This window comes from Chroicocephalus ridibundus, chromosome 18 (genome assembly GCF_963924245.1).
Source record: "Chroicocephalus ridibundus chromosome 18, bChrRid1.1, whole genome shotgun sequence".
NCBI classification, from domain to species: Eukaryota; Metazoa; Chordata; class Aves; order Charadriiformes; family Laridae; genus Chroicocephalus; species Chroicocephalus ridibundus.
This window is the reverse complement of record NC_086301.1, coordinates 3750120-3768915: the sequence shown is the minus strand read 5'-3', so window position 1 is coordinate 3768915 and position 18796 is coordinate 3750120. Positions and strand designations below refer to the sequence as shown.

The 18796-nt window shown below is 57.3% G+C and overlaps 1 protein-coding gene across 1 annotated transcript in view; it reads right to left on the bottom strand.

Annotated features, from left to right (window-relative positions):
* Positions 1-2773: 2773 nt before the first annotated feature.
* TECTA (tectorin alpha) overlaps positions 2774-18796 on the bottom strand; it is a 32827-nt gene continuing 16804 nt past the window's right edge. The window contains 16 exon segments of the mRNA XM_063355239.1: positions 2774-4771; positions 5438-5554; positions 6221-6308; positions 6563-6725; positions 7277-7525; positions 7672-7835; positions 8478-8680; positions 9025-9135; positions 9301-9581; positions 9667-9953; positions 10848-11231; positions 12634-12833; positions 14169-14730; positions 15050-15660; positions 16804-17377; positions 17829-18421. Coding sequence (XP_063211309.1) covers positions 4671-4771; positions 5438-5554; positions 6221-6308; positions 6563-6725; positions 7277-7525; positions 7672-7835; positions 8478-8680; positions 9025-9135; positions 9301-9581; positions 9667-9953; positions 10848-11231; positions 12634-12833; positions 14169-14730; positions 15050-15660; positions 16804-17377; positions 17829-18421 — 4688 coding nt within the window. The 3' untranslated portion in view covers positions 2774-4670.

Here is an 18796-nt window from a genome sequence, read left to right as displayed (position 1 = left end):
TACCTCTAGGGATGGCGATTCCACCGCTTTCCTGGGCAGCCCGCTCCAATGCCTTATAACCCTCTCCGTGTAAGCATTCTTCCTAATCTCTAATCTAAACCTTCCACGGCACAACTTGAGGATGTTTTCTCCCATCCTTAAAAAAGCCCTTCTTGTTATCTGAAACAACACTGGCCAGATTCAACCCCGACGAGCTGTGGCCGTGTCTATCTTCTTCCCGCACGTGCAAACCCCACCTCTGTACTCTTCCCCCTAAGCCCGACCTCCCTTCCAGAGATTGCGCAATTTCTGATTCCTCTTCAGCTCCCTGCAGACTTCCCCGTTGGGCCCAGCTGACGTTCTGCCCCGCTCGCTTCGCTTACTACGCGCCCTAATCGCCTGCTCCTGCGTTCCTAAAAGGTGACAGACACTGAGCGGCGCCCGATGACTCCTAGGCCCTCAAAGGCAGATTGCCGGGGTGCTCTGCTAAAGAGCTCCCTGAATACCTTAAAGACTGCTCTCCTGAAGTCCGGGGCAGCCTCTCTGCTGACCTTTTTTTCTCATTACATCGCACATTTTACGCTCAACTCCTTCATGATCCCTGTGGCCGAGATGGCCGCCTGTCATCACATCGACACCCGCTATCTAATCCCCCGCGAATCCTTCTCTATTCACAAATAGCAAGTCTACCAGGGCCTCTTTCCTAGGCGGCTCGCTGGGTACCTCGTCTCTCCTACTAACTACAAAAATTCCCAAAACCTCCTTGTCAGTGCAGTGTGATGTTCCCTGACGATGCCCGGGAAGCTGCCGTCTCCCCTGAGGACGAGGGCCACCCATCCAGCCATTGCTCCTGATTGCCTACAGAATACCTCACCGGTGCTATCACCCTGGTTGGGCTATCGGTAGTCAATGCCCACCGCGACATCCCCGTGCGTTTTGCATCCCCCTAGTCCTCAGCCAGAGGCTCTCAGCCGCATCCTCACCTCCGTCGCCCCTGCCCTGCCTAACCCGCCTCGACGGCCCGTAGCCCCCCCGCCCGGTGCTCCTCTCCTCGGATTCTTCTACTGAGTCTCCCTGATAACAATGACAGATGACTGACCTTTCCTAAGAGACGGCCTGTAAATTCCCTGACCGGGGGCAGAAGGCCCTCCGAGCCTTCAATGGAACGCCTCAAACGCTCGCAAGGAAATAAATACCCCGGGCCTGACATTCAAAGAACTAATAAGGCACACAGGCACCTGAAAAGTGTGGGAGGACTGCCTTGTGAAGATGAGATAGTTCTGCCACTTGTCCTAAGCTTCCCAGTTCTCTGTCTCGAGGCCATTTACTCCTACAAGTGACCTCTGCTTCATGAGCCACGAAATGCACAAGAAAATGCACACTCCTGCATAGGCTAACAAAGATTATAGAGATCAAGCTAAACATATACGACTATGGCACTCATCTCTCCACCCAAATCACGCTACACGTCACCTGAGAGAAGGGAGAAACCTGAGATGAGGCTCTCCTTGGCAAAGGGGGTGGACTGTGATAATTCAGCAAACGTACAAGGGGAAAATAAGTGCCCCTGGGGATAGAACAAAGAGGAAAATCGTGCCTGGGAAGACTTTTCCCGGGACAGAAGATTATGTCTGGGAAGATTCCCTGATAAAGATGCTGGAATCGCGACCGGTGATCTCTTCGTCTCTGTCTTTTTCTCTGTCTTTTCCTTTCTCTATCCCTCAGTTCCTCGTGTCTCTTAGAGTTGTTAAGTAAGAACCATAAGGACTGCTTGCCATAAGTTGCCGCATACCTGCCGTTAAGTAACACCACGTGTACCTCGTGGCTTGCCATAATTTGTCATATGCCTAACCCATTATCGTGGACTTGTTAAGACCTATACTAATGATTTTGGGAAACTAATACATGTCTGTATAGGGACCTTGAGATTTACCACACCTTAGTCCACGCCATTGGGGATCTACACGTCTGAGTCGCTTACCCCCCCCTTTTTCCTGAGAGCGGGGCGTGACACCCTTCTAGTTCTTCCAGGGCTCCACGTGAGTCTCACCCCCCCATTTCCCTGTGCTCCCCGGCAGAAAGGACCCTCACGCCACACACCCTCCGCTCAAGCCACCCCTCGTGACTGCTCCCACTCCCCCTGAGAGACCCCGTCCTCCCGGACTTGCCCCGGCTGCGACTGGCCCCTCGCCCCAAACAGCCCACCCTCACCAGGAACACTGAGACAACTACTTCCCTCACCAAACAGCATCTTGAGAGAGCTCTCACGGCAAGTGCAGGGCAGCCAAGGGATCAGGGCCAGCCAGCATGGGTTTAGGAGAGGGAGGTCCTGCATAACCAACCTGATCTCTTTCTGTGACCACGTGACCCGCCTTCTGGATGCGGGGAAGGCGGTGGACATTGTCTGTCTGGACTTTGGTAAGGCCTTTGACACCATCCCCCACAGCATTCTCCTGGAGAAGCTGGCGAATCCTGGCATAGACAAGTGTACTCTTCGCTGGGTTAAAAACTGGCTGGATGGCCGTGCCCAGAGAGTTGTGATTAATGGGGTGAAATCCTCTTGGCAGCCGGTCACCAGTGGTGTCCCTCAGGGCTCAGTCTTGGGGACAGTTTTGTTTAATATCTTTATCAATGATCTGGATGAGGGGATTGAGTGCACCCTCAGTAAGTTCGCAGACGACACCAAACTAGGTGGGACAGGTGATCTGCTCGAGGGTAGGAAGGCTCTACAGAGGGACCGGGACAGGCTGGATCGATGGGCCAAGGCCAGCTGTATGAGGTTTAATAAGGCCAAGTGCCGGGTCCTGCGTTTCGGTCACAATCACCCCAAGCAACGCTACAGGCTTGGGGGAGAGTGGCTGGAAAGCTGCCCGGCAGAAAAGGACCTGGGGGTGCTGGTGGACGGCCAGCTTAACATGAGCCAGCAGTGTGCCCAGGTGGCCAAGAAGGCCAACGGCATCCTGGCCTGTGCCAGGAATAGTATGGCCAGCGGGAGTAGGGAAGTGACCGTGCCTCTGTACTCGGCACTGGTGAGGCCTCACCTCGAGTCTTTTCCAACCATGAAGATTCTATGATTCTATGATTCACAGAGTGGTAGGGGTTGTAAGGGACCTTCACACATCATCTGGTCCAACCCTCCTGCCAAAACACATTGGAGAGGATCCCATCTGGGTGGGTTTGGAACATCTCCAGAGAAGGAGACGCCACAACCTCTATGGGCAGCCTGCTCTATCAAAGTAAAGAACTTTTTCCTCCTGTTGAGACGGAATTTTCCTTGTCCTGGTTTGTGCCTGTTGCTCCTTGGCCTGTCGCTGGACAGCACTAAAAAGACTCTGGCCCCGTCCTCTTGACGCCCACCCTTTACGTATTGATAAGCATTGATGACTCCCTCAGTTGCTGCCCACCGCCAGCCACCATTCTCCTCAAATCTCCTCAGAACCTCAGCAGAGACCTCGGGTGCCCTCTTTCCTCCCTACAACAGCTTATTACTCCCCCACCTGTCAAAGCACAGGTGCACCTCCTTCCTCCAGCCCCAATGCAGGACCCAGAGTACACACAGCCGCTGCCCGGCACCCCAAAATCTCTGCTCCCCTCCCCTCCCAGGGACCCTCTCTGGCCCCGACGTACTCCCGGCCCTGCCTGCTCCCCACCCCATCCCGGCCACCATCACACAGGACCACACTGCTTAAGAAGGATTACAACATTTTTTATTCCCACGCAGCCGTTTCACAGAGTACAAACACAAAACAAGACACCAACACAGACAGCCCCCCCCACGCACCCACCGACGCCCCGAGGCCACTCGCGACTCTCCCACCAGCTGCCCTGACGCTGCCCCGCACCCACAAAAACTGCCGCGGCACAACACGCGTGCATAAGATGGAATCCTGCCCTGCCTTTCTCTGGCTCTCGCTCCTGCCCACCAGAAAGCACCACTTTCCAAACATTGGGACCGGCTTCTCTCAACCACAATGCACAAATAGGCTTGTCGGATCCCCGGGGACAAGCTGTGTCCTTGACCCCATGCCTCAACCACACCTCTGCTCCAGAGAGCCAGGGGGCAACATGCTCCCGAGGTGTGACCACATCCGATGACAATAATGTGCCGCTCCGGCCCGCGTCCCGTGCCGCAACACCTACCTCTGGCCGAGTCTGTGTGCTCCGGAGACACCGACGGCAGCTCCCGAGGACGCTGGAGACCCATGCATGGCTGTGTGCGGGGACGTCGCGCGCTCCGACCCGGCCTGCGCTACCGAGAGGAGCGGGCCGCCTACAGTACGTGCTACAAGGAAAAGCCTCTGACAAACTGCGAAAAAAACCCCTCAAGTCCCACATTGATAATGGAAAGCTGCAAAAAAAAAACCAACCCACAATCCCACATCAATGCCAGACACCTGCAAAAGAAACTCCACGTCCCACATCGATGCCAGAAACCTGCAATAAAACCCCCAAGTTCTACATTGATGCCGACAACCATCCAGCTCTGCCTCGTTGTTGCTGTTGCTGCTGCGGTGCTTGCCACCTTCACATCCAAGTTCCCATCAGATCTCTCTCTGGGTTGAATCCCTCTCTTGCCTCCACGCGGATGGACGAGTCGGTGGCAGCCGGGCCGCTGTGGGGGTGCTGTCTCCTACCCTACAAAGACTCAGGCTGACGCGAGAACAGTCCTTGGCTGGGTGGCAGAGCTGCACCTACGAGGTCGGGTCCCGTGGAGCTGCGTGCAGCCACAGCCACAGCTGGGCCGCCACCAGCATGGTCGCTCGGGCGCGGTGCTCCCCTGAAGAGCTGGAGGCTGCCAACAAAACAACAAGACCCACATGAGCTTGGACCCCGGCACACATGCAACGGGCGCCTCCCTCCCCACTGACACCCCGAGTGCCCCAACGTGTCATTGGGACCCCCTCCCACAAGCCCCTTAGATGGGCTCCGAACTCTACCCATGGCCTTTACTCTACCCTGCCGCTGCCGCACACCACGCCAGACACCATCACCAGCCTTGCAACAGACTGCCTGACAGCTCTCAAAAGATGGAGAGGGACTCCTTACAAAGGCATGTAGTGATAGCACAAGGGGTAATGGCTTCAAACTGGAAGGAACAAATTTTCACTAAGAGGGTCCTGAGGCACTAGCACGGGTTGCCTTGGGAAGATGTTGAGGCCCCGTCACTGGAGGTGTCCAAGGCCAGGCTGGACGGGGCTTGGAGCAACCCGGTTCACTGGGAGGTGTCCCTGCCCAGGGCAGGGGGGTTGGAACGAGGTGATCTTCAAGGTCCCTTCCAACCCCAACCATTCTATGATTCTTCAAAGTCATCCGCCATTGGCCTTGCTCCTATCTGCGACACGCCACACGTTCCAGCCACTTCCCTGACGCCGTGCACCCCTACGGCCCTGCAGCTGTGGAGGAAAAAGCCCCCCGTGACGCTCGCCCTGACTCCTCCTGCGCCGCCCCCAACACTTGCCCCTGCAGCTCTTGCCGTCCCCTTGCAGCGTCCCCGTCACGCAGCTGCACAGGGGCCCGTCTGCCCGGCTCGTGCAGATCTGCTCGCAGCCTCCGTTGTCCTCACACCAGTCCGATCCTGGACACAGAGCGCAAAGGAGGACACCTGAGTAATGCTCTGGACCCCAATGCCCTGACCCTTGGCTGCCTCAGACCCACACTCCCTGCTACAACAACGGCGCCCGCAGGAGCCCACCCATCCCCTTCTGGGCACACCCCCACATCACATGCAGCATGGGGACGATGCTAGGGCCCACTTAGGCTTCCGTCATCCCCCACGACCCCAAAGCAACCCCTAGTCCAATGCTCACAACCCTCTGGGGGTCTTTCAGGAAGACAAAGAGAACACCCACCGCACAGGGACACATGGGCAAACCCAGAGCACCCCACACCACCCCGGGCTCCCACCGTCCACCCTGCTGTCTCATTATCTCCTGCGCGACCACCCACGGGCCCTTAGGAATATGCCTCCCCGAGCAAGGCAGACCCCCGACATGGCCCATACCTACACCGATCCCACCCACACCTTGCCTTCTGGCAGCAAAAAAAACCCTGAGCGCTCTCTTGCGCTCCTCCCAATTGCTGCTCAAAGGAACAGCCTCGCCCCACAGGAGACACGCGCTCTCCCTCGCCCCGGTGTCCCGGGATCGGGACATGCCTGGGCACTGCCCCATGGCACGGCACCGGGCTCCACCTGGATGGCCGACAAAACACCACAGCCTTCCTCAGGGTCACACACACTTACGCTTCCTCCTAATAGGCCCCACAGAGAGGATCTGCTCCTTGGACTCCTCAGCGAACATGCTGGCCATCCTCGTGTGCTGAGGGCAGTTCTGCGTGGGAATAAACACCACCTCCGTCACTCTCGGCCCGTCTCCCAACGGGACCCCTGACTTCAGTCCCCTGCGACTGCTCTCAGAGAGCACAGGTCCGGAGACGACCATCCTGTGGTGAGGCTCTCCTCCCAGCCTCGCCTACAGGGCTACGTCCCCAGCCACCTCACTGATGCTGGGTCAACCGGGCTCACCCTGCTCTGCCACAGCCCTGCAAAGCAAGCCGCCCGTCCATCGACGCCTGCCCCACTTACTATTTTGCAGGAGTATTTCTCCGAATCACAGAGGGAGACGGCGCAGTGGAGGTGAACTTCGTCATAATCCCCAATGAACTTGAAGACAGTGACGTGGAAACGACATGTCAACGACACCCCATTCTCCTCTATGCCGATGGTGTTGTCCTTCATGTTTTGGCACCTGCACAAAGCATCAAGGCTCAGCTCAGACCTCCCATGACCGGGACCCTCCCTCGAGGGAAGCCGCTCGCCCCTGTCCCCATAAAGCCCCTCGCCCCGGGTCCTGCAGCAGCACGCTTACATTCCACCGCACCCGCCTCCTCTAGACAAGGGCGTCGTGCCCTGCCTCTGTAGCATGACCTCTCTCTGGCATATCCAATTTTGTTGTATTCCTGCTTCCCAAGACATTTCTGCCATGATTCCCTTCCCCCCATCTCCTCCAAGACACCCTGACACCCACCGCATCGGCGACACAAGGAAGGCTGCCTCTCTCCACAGCCAGGACTCCATCCCATGTGGGGCCTCCGGCTACCTCTACCCTAAGCGAACTAACTCCTGCTCTAACAACACAGGCTGCGCTGTTGCCCACCATTCCCAGATCTTGGTCAGCCTTCCCAGTGACCACAAGGTCCCCTGCTCCAACTGACGCCGGCGCCCCTTCGAACACCCTCCCCGACAGACATGACAAAAAACAACGGGGCGTGCCGGGCCACCTGGCCGGCAGTCGCTCACCCTCCCTCGATGATGAAGTAGCGCAGCTTGTCGTTGCTGTCCCGCGAGGGGGTCGCGTAGCACTTGTTCAGCATCAGGATCAGGTGGTTGGAATCGGCCCCGACGACAAAGACCCCCACGTAGAGCACGTCCCGGGTGGTGAGCACCACCTCGCCCTGCCGGTAGGGGTGCTTGTAGGAGGAGTTCTTGTACAGGGCCATCTTGGTCGTAAAGCTCCCTTCCTGCGTCGGCACCGTCAGGTTAATCACGCTAACGATGACAAAAAAATACCGACTTGGACAGAGGAAAGGCAACAAACCCCCGACTCAGCATATCGCTTCAGACCCTCGCCCTCTGCACACGTTCTCCCGTGCCCTTGCAACAGGAGAGGCCACGTGGCTTGCCCCGGCTCCTACCTGAGCATCGGCCGCACCACCGAATCCAGGGAGATCTTGATGTCCAGCTCGTAGGCGCAGGAAAACTCCACGTTGATCGTCCGGTCCCGGGTGATGATGTTGCCCGTGTTGTTCGCACTTTCGATCCACACTGTGTTCTTGTACACTATATGTGTGCTGTTCGACTGCAAAAGGAACGCAGAGTGTTGCTCAAGACCGGCTGTCTCTGCTGGCCTGCTCCTAAGGATGCCCCTAAATGGCCCACCGCCCCTCCACTGCCAGCATCCTTACTCTACAACACATGCCTCTCTTTCCCAGCCCCCATACCATTAAAGCATCTCCTGAGCATCGTTCGCACCAACGTGCACCCCCCACCCTGTCCCTGCCATCAAGCTGGGCCACCACCGCCGAGGAGGAGGACTGCCCGGCTGGCATGAAGCTGCACTGCCTTGATGCGCCCCATTCCAACAAGATTCTAGCACGCATAACAACTCAGAATACACAGATTGCTCTCCTCAGCCTCCCAATTAGTCCTCTGCCTCCTCTGGACCAGGACGTCAGAAGAGCCATGGCAACCCCATGCCAAAAGACTTCATGAGCTACAAAGACCACCCGTAACCTACTGCCCAAACGCAAGCCTCACCGATCGACATTTAGAGCTATGTGTGCATCCCAGGTGCCAGCCGATTCTCAGGTCCCAGTCGCTCCAAGTCATATCCCAAAAGCATCCTCCCCCCGCCTCCTCCACCCTCAAGTTGGTATGAATAAGAAGACATCCGAGATGAACAGACCAGACTTTGCTCCCAGGCAGGCGTGCCCCGTCTCACCTGCACCAGATTGCCACAGTTGCCCTTGGTGTTGTTGATCTGGAAGGAGATGAAGTCTTCACCTTCGATGCCGGGGCACTGGCGGTCGTTGACCCGCACCCCCTCACGCTCAAAGCCCAGCTGGAACAGCTTGCACTTCGAAATAGACACCTCCATTTGGGCGGCTTTGCAGGTCACCTCTGCGTCAATGATGTCATGGGTGGCTAGAGGAGAAGATGGAACAGCTTCAGACCACCACAAATGGCACTACAGACCCAGGCCGCCTGCCCACCCCGCCATTCTCCACCCATCAGAAACGAGCCAGGATCATCTCCTGCAGCAGACTTTGCCTGTCCAATGTCCCTGCCGCTCAAAGTGCTTCTGAGTCAGAGACGCCCATAACGTGTGCTCCAGAAAACCTGCTCCCTGCTCCCATCCTGAACTGTACGTGGTTGAGAGAGGTCCTAGCCCTCGATACCTCCCTTCCCAAAGCCCCAGCAGTATGATGGCCTAATGCGCATCCTGTGCCACTCCGTGCCAACCCTGCAGCGGGGACCAGAGGACTCACTGTTCCCGTAGGGCGGGGGCTCGATGCACCCGCACAGCTCCCCGCCGTTGTCCAGCTCGCAGCTGCGGTTGGGGCAGTCGGCGCCCACGCAGGGATCTTCCACCACTCCTGCTAAACAGCACAAGACGGAGCACAAACACAATCTTTACCCTCCGACCGTGGGGCAGGAGCATCTCTGACTGCCCCTGCCCCGCTGGCCCCTCTCCCGCTTTTTGGGGGTTGCGGTCCCGGCAGGACGTGGCTCCCCTCGACCCTGAAGACCCCCAGCTCTCTTACAGCAATTCTCTTTCTCGATCCACTCGGTGCCCAGGATGCCGAAGGTGCGGCAGGCCTCGCCGTAGGCGGCCAGCGAGCCGCACAGCTGGACCTTCTTGTGGTTGTAGCAGCCGTCCAGAAAGCAGGACTCGTAAAAGGGCAGGGGGTCCAGGAGGCCGTAGCAGGGCTGGAAGAAGCCTTTCATGTCCGTCAGCTTCAGGCAGTAGCTGTCACTCTGCAGCTCCTGGATCTGGACGTTGTCGCAGGAGGCGGTGTACTGCGAGTACTGCAGCTCGTTGCAGCTGTGGGCACCGGACAAGTCGCGGGGGCTCCCGTCGGTGCCAGCCCCGCTCCCGCCCGGCGGGGAAGGCCTGTCCGACTGCTCACCTCTTCTGCATGCCGTTGGTCTTCCAGCTCTGAGCCAGCACCACGCTGCTGACCGCCGGCTTCCCCCGCAGCGTCGCATAATCATCCGTCCGGTCGCCGTTGAAGTTGCCGCAGAGGCCGCACACCTTGTTCTGCAGCCGCTCCCCGATGGTGATTTTGATGACATTGAAGCCGTTGTAGCGGATCTGGATGTCGGGGCTGGAGTCGATGACCAGGAAGCCCTCCTGGCTGAAGATCTTCGTGGAAAGCCCCGTGATGAAGGGGATGCTCACATGGCTGCCGTTCACCTGGTACGGGAGAGGACATGAGGCTAACATCCCCTCCCTCCCATTCCCTCTGCCCATGGATGCGAGCCTAAGTCACAATATCCCAGCCGTGAAAATACACCACTTTGTCTCTTCGGCAGGGGCCGGCACATCTTTCTCCTCCTTCCTCCGGCTGATGGATCGCTCTGAGCGCACCGCCTCCCTTAAATGCTCACACAATGCTACACCACAAAGGGAACTCTACTTGTGTGCAGAGGCTCCAGCCTGGGACTCATCACTCACCACCGCCACAGACTGTGCCCTTCAGAGACTGAACGACACCGCAGCTATAGCCAGTCCTCTGCACACCTCCGCTCAAAAGGACAGCTTCATCCACATCACCGAGATGTGGATGGGCACTCAACTACGAACTCCTGGGCTGTGAACGGTCTTGCCTCCTGCCAGCCTTTTTATCTCTGCTGGCATAGATTCATGGAATTGCCTATGTTGTAAAGGACCTTTCAGATCATCTAGTCCAACCATCAACCTAAGTTTGAGAAAAACCATCACTAAACTATATGTCTAAGCACAACGTCTACCCGTCTTTTAAATATCTCCAGGGATGGTGCCTCAACCAGTTCCCTGGGCTGCCTGTCCCAATGCTTAATAACCCTTTCAGTGTAAAAATTTTTCCTAATATCCAGTCGAAACCTCCCCTGGCATCCTTCCCCAAAGCCCAACAGAGGACAGATGCATCCTTCACCCATAGGAGCTTCCTCGGCTGGGATGCAAAGCCGCTGACAGAGCCTTCTGAGGCCCTCGTGGAGACCGTTGTGTGGCCCTGGGCACCATTACCTTCCACTCGGAAGCTGGTCCCCTGTCGCCCACTCTGCAGCCCTGCTCTGGAGGGAGCTGGTGCCCCTGATGAGACCTTACCTTGACAGTATTCCTGTCACTGATGAGGATCTGCTCCTCGTTGATGTAGAAGTACACGGGGGAGATGATGGTGAGGTTGGGCGAGGACCACTTGTCAAAGTTGATGATGAGCTGGAAGGAGAAGTCGGGCAGCTTCTGGCAGATGGTGGAGAGGACGAAGGCACAGTTGGCGGGGAAGCGGAGGAAGGCCCCGTCGAAGGTGCGGAAGACGCCGCCGCCCGCCGCCAGGCAGAAGGAGCTCCTGGTGCTGAAGCAGCCGCGGACGCCGTTGCGCAGGGCACACTCCTCGTCCGACTTGCAGTGCCGTGGGTCACACTGGATGAGGTTGCGCCGGAAGCAGCGGCACCGACGGGTGCAGTCCCCATTCCAGAAGAGCTGCTTGGGCTGAAAGAAGGACCCGTCACTGGCTGGGAGGGTTGGGGACCTCTGCCCTACCCTCTGCAGACACTTGGACCAGGGTTTATGCCCCTCTGCTGCATGGCAAGCGAGAGCAAGGGGACAACGGAAAAGGTGCAAAGAACACACTGTCAACTTGCACCTATGTTGCGACATCTCTGCTACCCACAGGCACGAGGCAACTGAATCTTTCCACTGCCACCACAGCATCCCTCGCCCCTCTTACTCCCACAAACACCACAATATGCTAAATACCTCCTTGACCTCTTTCGTGCACCCTTGCCAGCCAACAACCTGTCTGCTAGGGTCCCTGTATGACAGTACCCCAGTACTAGCTCCCTTTGTGTGGGGGGCTTGGCAAAGACACCGTATGCAGGACAGTTTCACCGGCACAAATTACAGCCCACTATAACATGAGCCATGCCACCAGCACAACAACCTGCTCAAGCAAAGTCCCAAGTAACATACAAATAGGTAAATTTCATGTGAAACAGTAAACCCCCCTGGTGCAGAATACCTAAAAGCAATGCAGTCCTACAGCACTGGACTTTGGCAATCCTCAAAGCCAGCCTTCCTGGTCACCACACTTTCTTCCCCCTCCTCCAGTTCCCTCCCATCCCTGCCTGACACTCGATTCACCCTCACCCAACAGCCCTGTCACAATTTTGCCAGGCAAAAAGACTCGCTACACAGCACTCTGTGGGAAAACATCCCTCCTCTCTCTACCCCTGGTACCCCCTGAAGCCTCTGGAGTCCTGTGTCACTGCTGCATCATCCCTACCCTCACCAACAACCACCGTTTCCATCACCAGCATGGTAGCGGGCTCTCGCCTTGTGCACTCTTACCAACTCTACTTTTCCACTCCTCTAGGAGATACAAGCTGGTGGTCAGATCAGAGCTGGACGCCGTCCCCGACACAGGGAGTCCTCCGACAGGATCAATGGTGATATGCTCTGCAGCTCAGAGGACAACATGGGACGCCGCAAGACAGCTTGGCCTCAGCAAACACCAGCAAGCGTCCCACAGGCTGTTGCCCGGGCTTCGCTACGCAGCCCGCATCCCCTCTTTCCGCCTCTCCTCGATGGACACCTGCATGCTCTGCAGCTTGTTCCTGACCCTCTCTTCCTTGGTGCAACACCACCAGACTTCACAACGATCCCCAAGCATGGCCATGGAGCTGCAGACACATGTGATGCTGATGATCTGTCCCTCCAGGCCCTGCAGAGCACTCTTTCTGACTGAGGCTATGACCCTGGCCAACAGACACTGCTCGACACTCTGTAAGGGGCTGTCCTGGCCACTGTCCCCACTCAGGGTACGAGGCTCTGCCTGGAACCATCAGAAAGAGTCGGGGGAGAAAGCCCCAAGAGAATGACGTGAGCATCGTACCTCGTAGTATTTGCCGTCCGAGTAGCAGCCGCAGTTGTGGGGAAGGATGCAGCTCTTGCCGTTGAGGACATACCCGGGGTCACACTGGCATCCCTCCACACAGTAGTGGCTGCAGTCACTCTTCAGACGGATGGCGGCACATCGGGGCTGGCACAGGGACACGCAGCTCTCGTAATGGCTGTTGGGGGGACAGCTGACAGCTGCAACATGACCAGGGGACAACACAGATACAGATTAGCTCCCCGGACAAAACTGATCTGGCTGCTGGCCGCCCACAGGGCCGTAATCCCCACTGCTGGCATCCCTGGGCAGATAACTCCCCTGTCAAGGTGGTTAACATGGACCGTGTTGCCCAGACAGGGACCCGGAGCTCCCAGGCACGCAACTGAAAGGAAAAGGCAGCCTTCACCCCTCCGTCCTACGCTGCTCGCCAGCTGCCTAGTCTAAGATGAGCAGCACTTCTCCATCACTCACCACTGTCTGTGAGCTCCTGCACGCCAGTTTCCCGAGAGCCCGTTTCCCCGTGCTCCCCGCTCTCCAGCAAACCAGCCTCCTCACTGACACCAGGCTAACATCTGCCTCCGGGAGGGATGCGCTTGCTGGCCCTGGGACCACTGCACGGAGCCTCCCTGCTCTCTGTGTGGGGACATGTTTCAGGGTATGTGTTTTTGCTGGTCTGTCGGAGCGTGAAGCCTGCGAGGGCTGCTGCCCGTGCCTGGCCAAGATGCTTCTCCCTGCACCCTGCTGGCTTGCCAGGGACCATTTCGGTCCCAGCACGCAGGGTGCCTGTCGGTGCCCTCGCTGCCTCTGCCCCGTGAGAGCCGTGCCTTCTGAGCCAGGAGTTTGCTTGTTAGAAGCAAGAACAACATAAATTTAATTTTCAGTCTTGTTAGCAAAGACAATTACTTCCCATCTAATTTGCTAGATAGATTGGCTGCCAGAGAGGCTCGCGGCCCCCGGCCTCGGGAGCCTAATTGAAGATTGCATGGTAGTCTTATTGACAAGAACATGCAGCTTCATTAGAGCAAACACGTACTCCTGCCTTTGGAGCTGACTAATACAATTCCTGCTGAATAACAGATATCTTCTAAACTGGAGGCTTTCCCCTCTCCATCTGTGCTCCCCCTATACCACATGCGGTTCCTAACAACTCCAAAAGAACATAGCGCCCCAGACCTGATCCCACACCATCGCGCCCCTGGCAAGCATGGGAGGGACCGGCTCCCTGGTCCGCAGACAGGTTGGTCTGCTGCGCTTGGCGGTGACTATGTGCCTGCCTACTGCATCGCTTTATCTCACTGCTCCGTCAGCCACAGGGAAGGAGGGGACCCCTGGGGAGATCCCTGAGCACTGACCGTGGGGACCTGGGACATGTCCGAGTCGATAGCCTGGAGATAGCAGGTGCCTGCTGGTGCTCCGCATGGTGCTCTGCTGCCTCTCTATGGGGTGAGCTCCGGAAAGTGCTACAGCTACGGTGGACGGCCCCAGGAAGCATGTCTAGGAAAAGAAGGGCCTGGAGGCAGGGTGGCACTTACAGCATGAGGTGAAGTTCCTCCAGCCAGTAATGGTGATGCCCTGCGTTTGGCACGTGCTGGCGTAATTCTGCAGCCAGCTGCAGGCCGTTTGCATGGCTCCCCCGTCGACGCATGTGTCAAAGAGGCAGTTCTTGTAGAAGAAGCCAGGGCTGATCTTGCTGTGGCACTTGGCGAAGACGCCGCTTTGGCTCGGGATGAGACTGCAGAGCTGCTGGGGTTTCCAGAAGCCTTCCACCTTCCCGCAGGCAGGACAGCGGTCGCCACAGCCCACACGGCAGAATGCATCCCGCTTCGCCCAGCTGTGGACGAAGTCAATGACGCTGGCGGCCGGCATGCCGCCCGCAGCCACCAGGTCATCCTCGGGATTGCCGTTGTAGCGGCCGCAGAGACCGTAGGTCAGGTTCTGGAAGCTGCGTGGGACAGTGACAGAGAGGAAGGTCTTCCAATCATACACCACCTTCAGCCCAAAGTCGGTCTCAACCACGATGTGAAAGCCAAAGGCAAAGATGTTCACTTTGCCCTGACCCAGCTTCAGGGGCAGGTAGAGACGCTCATCATTCACCTGTGGGGAAGAAAACGAGATGCACTGTGAGCAGAAATGATAAGAGTTGCCACAGGAGGATACCAACAAGGGCTGCTTAGTGCTCCTGGAACAAGGTCTCCGCCAGCCTCACCTCTACATCCAAAACAAGGCAGCCAAAATGGAAGCCCTCTCTGAAAGCTGCGCCTGGCGGCACCCTAGGGGTGAATGCGAGCGTACGCCCTTCCCAACCCCCAGAAAACCTTGTGAGCTGTAAGGTGTCATGCCTAGGGAATTGCTCCATGGTTTGGGAGCCACGACAGGGAGAAATAACCCCAGGCCTTTGTGGTCCTGAACTCACCAGCACAGTATATTTGTAGGCACGGTGAATGACGATATGGTAATTGAAGACCTCCACTTCAACTTGTTTCACCCACAAGGCCAGAGAAGTGTCCCGATCCTCATTCTTGGCTGTGACGGTGAATGCTGGGAAAGTGTCCGAGCGCTCCACCCTTGGCCGGGTGATTGTGGTGCACAGGACCAACGCACAGCTGCTCTGGAAGTCAAAGGTGTAGCCATCAAAAGTGAGGTAGTGTCCGTAGCCAGAGACGATGCAGGAGGCGTCGGTGCGGACATGGCAGTAATAGAGGCCATTCTCCTCCAGGCAGTACTCATCGTCCTTGCAGGAAACATTCTCACAGTACACGCTGTTGTCGGAGCCATTGCAGTAGCAGAGGAAGTGGCAGGCAATGTCCATCCAGAAGGTCTGGTTGGTGGCCAGCTGGCGCCCCTCAAAGTTGCAGCCGCACTCGCCACGGGGAATGCAGTGCGTGCCGCGGAGGGCAAAGCCCTCGTCACACTGGCAGCCCTCCGTACAGGTGTCCGCGCAGACGGGCCCCGTGGCCAGGGTCTCGCAGGTCTCCACGCAGCTCATGCACTCCTCGAAATGGCTGTTCTCTGGGCAGGCAAGAGCTGTGGAGCCAACAAACATGGAACGTGAGTGCCAGGCTCCAGCAGCCCCGGGACAGTGCTGGGTCGGGGAACAGGCAAAAAGTGGGAATGGGGTGAGCGGCAACCTACTTGGGGGAAAAAAAGCAAGAGGGGAAACCATCCCAGCATCCTGCTGGCCACTGGCTTTTCCCATCTCCTTTGCAACCCCTTCTCCTCTTGGATATAGCCATCCTCACATCACAAACCTGTCCCACCGTGTGCTGAGTGACACCTCCTCCTGCTATTTCAGAGGTTATGAGGCCAGGGCTCCCAAAGAGACACCTCCCTCAAAGCTCTGCAGCAGAGACGGGCGCTGCCTCCCCACCCTGTACCTCCACCTTGGGGATTTTTCACATGCACTTTTGAATTATGGAAGTCTTCCCATCAACAGCAAGTTTATAGCAACAGCTAAAAACAAACGTTATTCAAATTACCCACTGGTGGTGGTGTACAGCACTGTCAGACACCATCTGCGGCTCTGGAATGCTCCTACACCGCATCATAAAACTTCTGATGCCTCCTGAAATGCCACCCTGAAATTGCTTCCCTGGGACATCTGTCTCTGCTGGCACAAGCGCTACTTAGAAACTACTGTCGGTACATGGAGCAGCGCTGCCTTGCCCTCAGGCTCATGAGACATTGCATTCCTTCCGCAATTCCCCTTTCCCTTCCATACACTATGCAGGAGATCGCTTTGTACACTCTGGTCCCCCTCATGGCAGAAAGCTCTAGTGAGCGTAGCTCTTTTGATGGCAAAGCTGGTCTTTGACCGGTAGTGAAGGGAGCAGGAAAATTGTCCCAGATTGCCAGTGCGTAGACACCTCTGCCCCTACACCTTCGTATGACTTCGGACATCTAATGCTGCTTTAAGTGCTGTTGGGTCAGGATATCCCACCCAAACAGCCCTTCTGCTATTGTGATCCACAGAGGAGCACCCTGTGTCTAAGGGGTACCCACCAGAGATGAGAGCGGAGGTGGGGGAAAGACAGCCTGTACTTTTCAGCATCCCATAAGAAAAGCTGCTCTGTACAACCACAAGCTCCTGACAAAAAGACTGCGCGAGGTCGGTGGGGTCTACGTCCCCTTCTGCCCACCCCAAGTACTTAAAAGCTTTGGCGGACTCACGGCAAAAACTGTGGCTCCTCCACTGGCCGACGTCCACCTCAGCGTTCTTGCAGGCACTGGCGTAGCGTGCCACCGAGTCGCACAGCTCTGACCGGTTACCCCCACTCTGGCACAGGCGGAAGAGGCACGTCCTGTAGTAGGCTGAGACGTTGACCACGTTGTGGCACTCCAGGAAGGAGCTGTTGGTGGGGTCATTGATGATGCCGCAGTTGGAGCGGCTCCTGTAGGACTTGAGCAGCTCTGAGTCGTTGTTGCAAGCCTTGAGGAGGTCCCCGCACTCCCCGTTGCAGATCTCGTCGAATGTGGTCCAGCTCTCCAGAAAGAGCTCCAGGTTGTCCGTGCACTTGCCCTTGGGTGGGCAGAACTCGTCGCTGGTGTTGCTGTTGAAAGAGCCGCACAGGCCCCCAGTGCAGTTGAAGTAGGCGGTGGAGAGGCGGATCTCCAGGAGGCCCGAATCATAGTAGCTGACAGCCAGGAGCCCCTCCGATTCCATCACGGTACTGTTGTCGCTACGGTAGATTTCCAGGCGGCCAGAAGGATGGAAATAGGGCAGCTCCACGTCATAACTGTTCACCTGCAAGTAACAAGTGGATTGAGACACTTCAGGGAGGGCGATTTTACTTTGCATGGCCGTTCCCATCTGCTGGCTGCACCATGCTGGGTACACAAAATCCTTCTTGACCCAAACACCACCCTCCAAGGCCCAGAGCCTCCTTCACGTGGGGGGATATGGCTATTTCCTTGCATCCCCACAAACAAAGAATGTTTTTCCAGGGAAAAAACAAGTTGCAGGAGACAACCACACCAGTGGGAAAGTCTACAGAGCTGACTCAGCAAGCAAAGGGGAATAACAGTGCTGTGACGACAACTTCCAGGCACCTAAAGGACATGGGTTTCATCCAAGTACCACCACAGTGCTTGAGGCTCTGATGTGGGGAACCAATCTGGGGACACAGACCCACTGTGTGAACCACCGCCTCCCATCCCGGCCCTGGGGTAGGCTGCCCTAAGGGCAGCACCTTCACCTTGATCTCCAACAGGCTGGTGCCTCCCATCTTCACCTCTTGGCCGACTGCCTGAATCCGCACAACGCGTGGCCCGTTGGGAGCAGATCCAGGCTTCTTTTGGCTGATGTCCACCTCGATGAAGTCCAGTCTCTCCGGGCAGGTTTTGAGCAGCGTGTAGGAGTGCTCCAGTGGGTAAGGGAAGGCAATGCCATCAAAGGTCTGCAGCACCTGGTTCTGCCCCACCAAACACAGGCTCTCCCGCTTGGGGTAGCAGCCCCGGTAGCCGTTCTCAATGGCGCAGACCTCTCCTTCAGGGCAGGTGGTGTTAAAGCACCTGGCCTCCCCGCCGTCCTCGCACTGACACTCCACCGTGCAGTCCGCTGCCACCCAGAAAGACTCCCCGATCGTGTAATACCGGCCGTCCACATCGCAGCCGCACTTCTGGACGGGGACGCAGCGGTCCATGCTGAGGACGTGGCCCTCGTTGCACTCACAGCCCTCAGCGCATGGAGAGGCGCAGGCCAGCGGGGCCGTGAGGTCCGAACACGTGGCGGGGCAGCGGCTCGCACACACCGAGTAGTGGCTGAGCTCTGGGCACTGCACGGCCATCCCTATGGGTGCAGAGGGGAGACAAACAACAGGAGGACCATATTATGGTATGGTTCAGCTCTAATTACCCATTTCCCATTGACCAACAACAGAGACAACGTAGGGTGACCTGGGATCCCTGTCTGACAGTAGAATTGGCCCCTCCATTTCCCACACATGCCTCCCCAGCCACTCCCCTCATGCAAGCAGTAGCTTCTCCAAAACAGCCCCAGAGCCCTCAAGCCACCCGCAGCTATTTAATGCTGCGAGCAAGGAGGGTGGGCCAAGAAGCATGCTGCTGGTCAGTCCCCATTCCGGTCCGGCCTCCATCTCTCATCACGGCAGCCAACCGTCTGCAGACCAACACAAAGCTCCCGGCCTCGTACCACCCTTTTGCC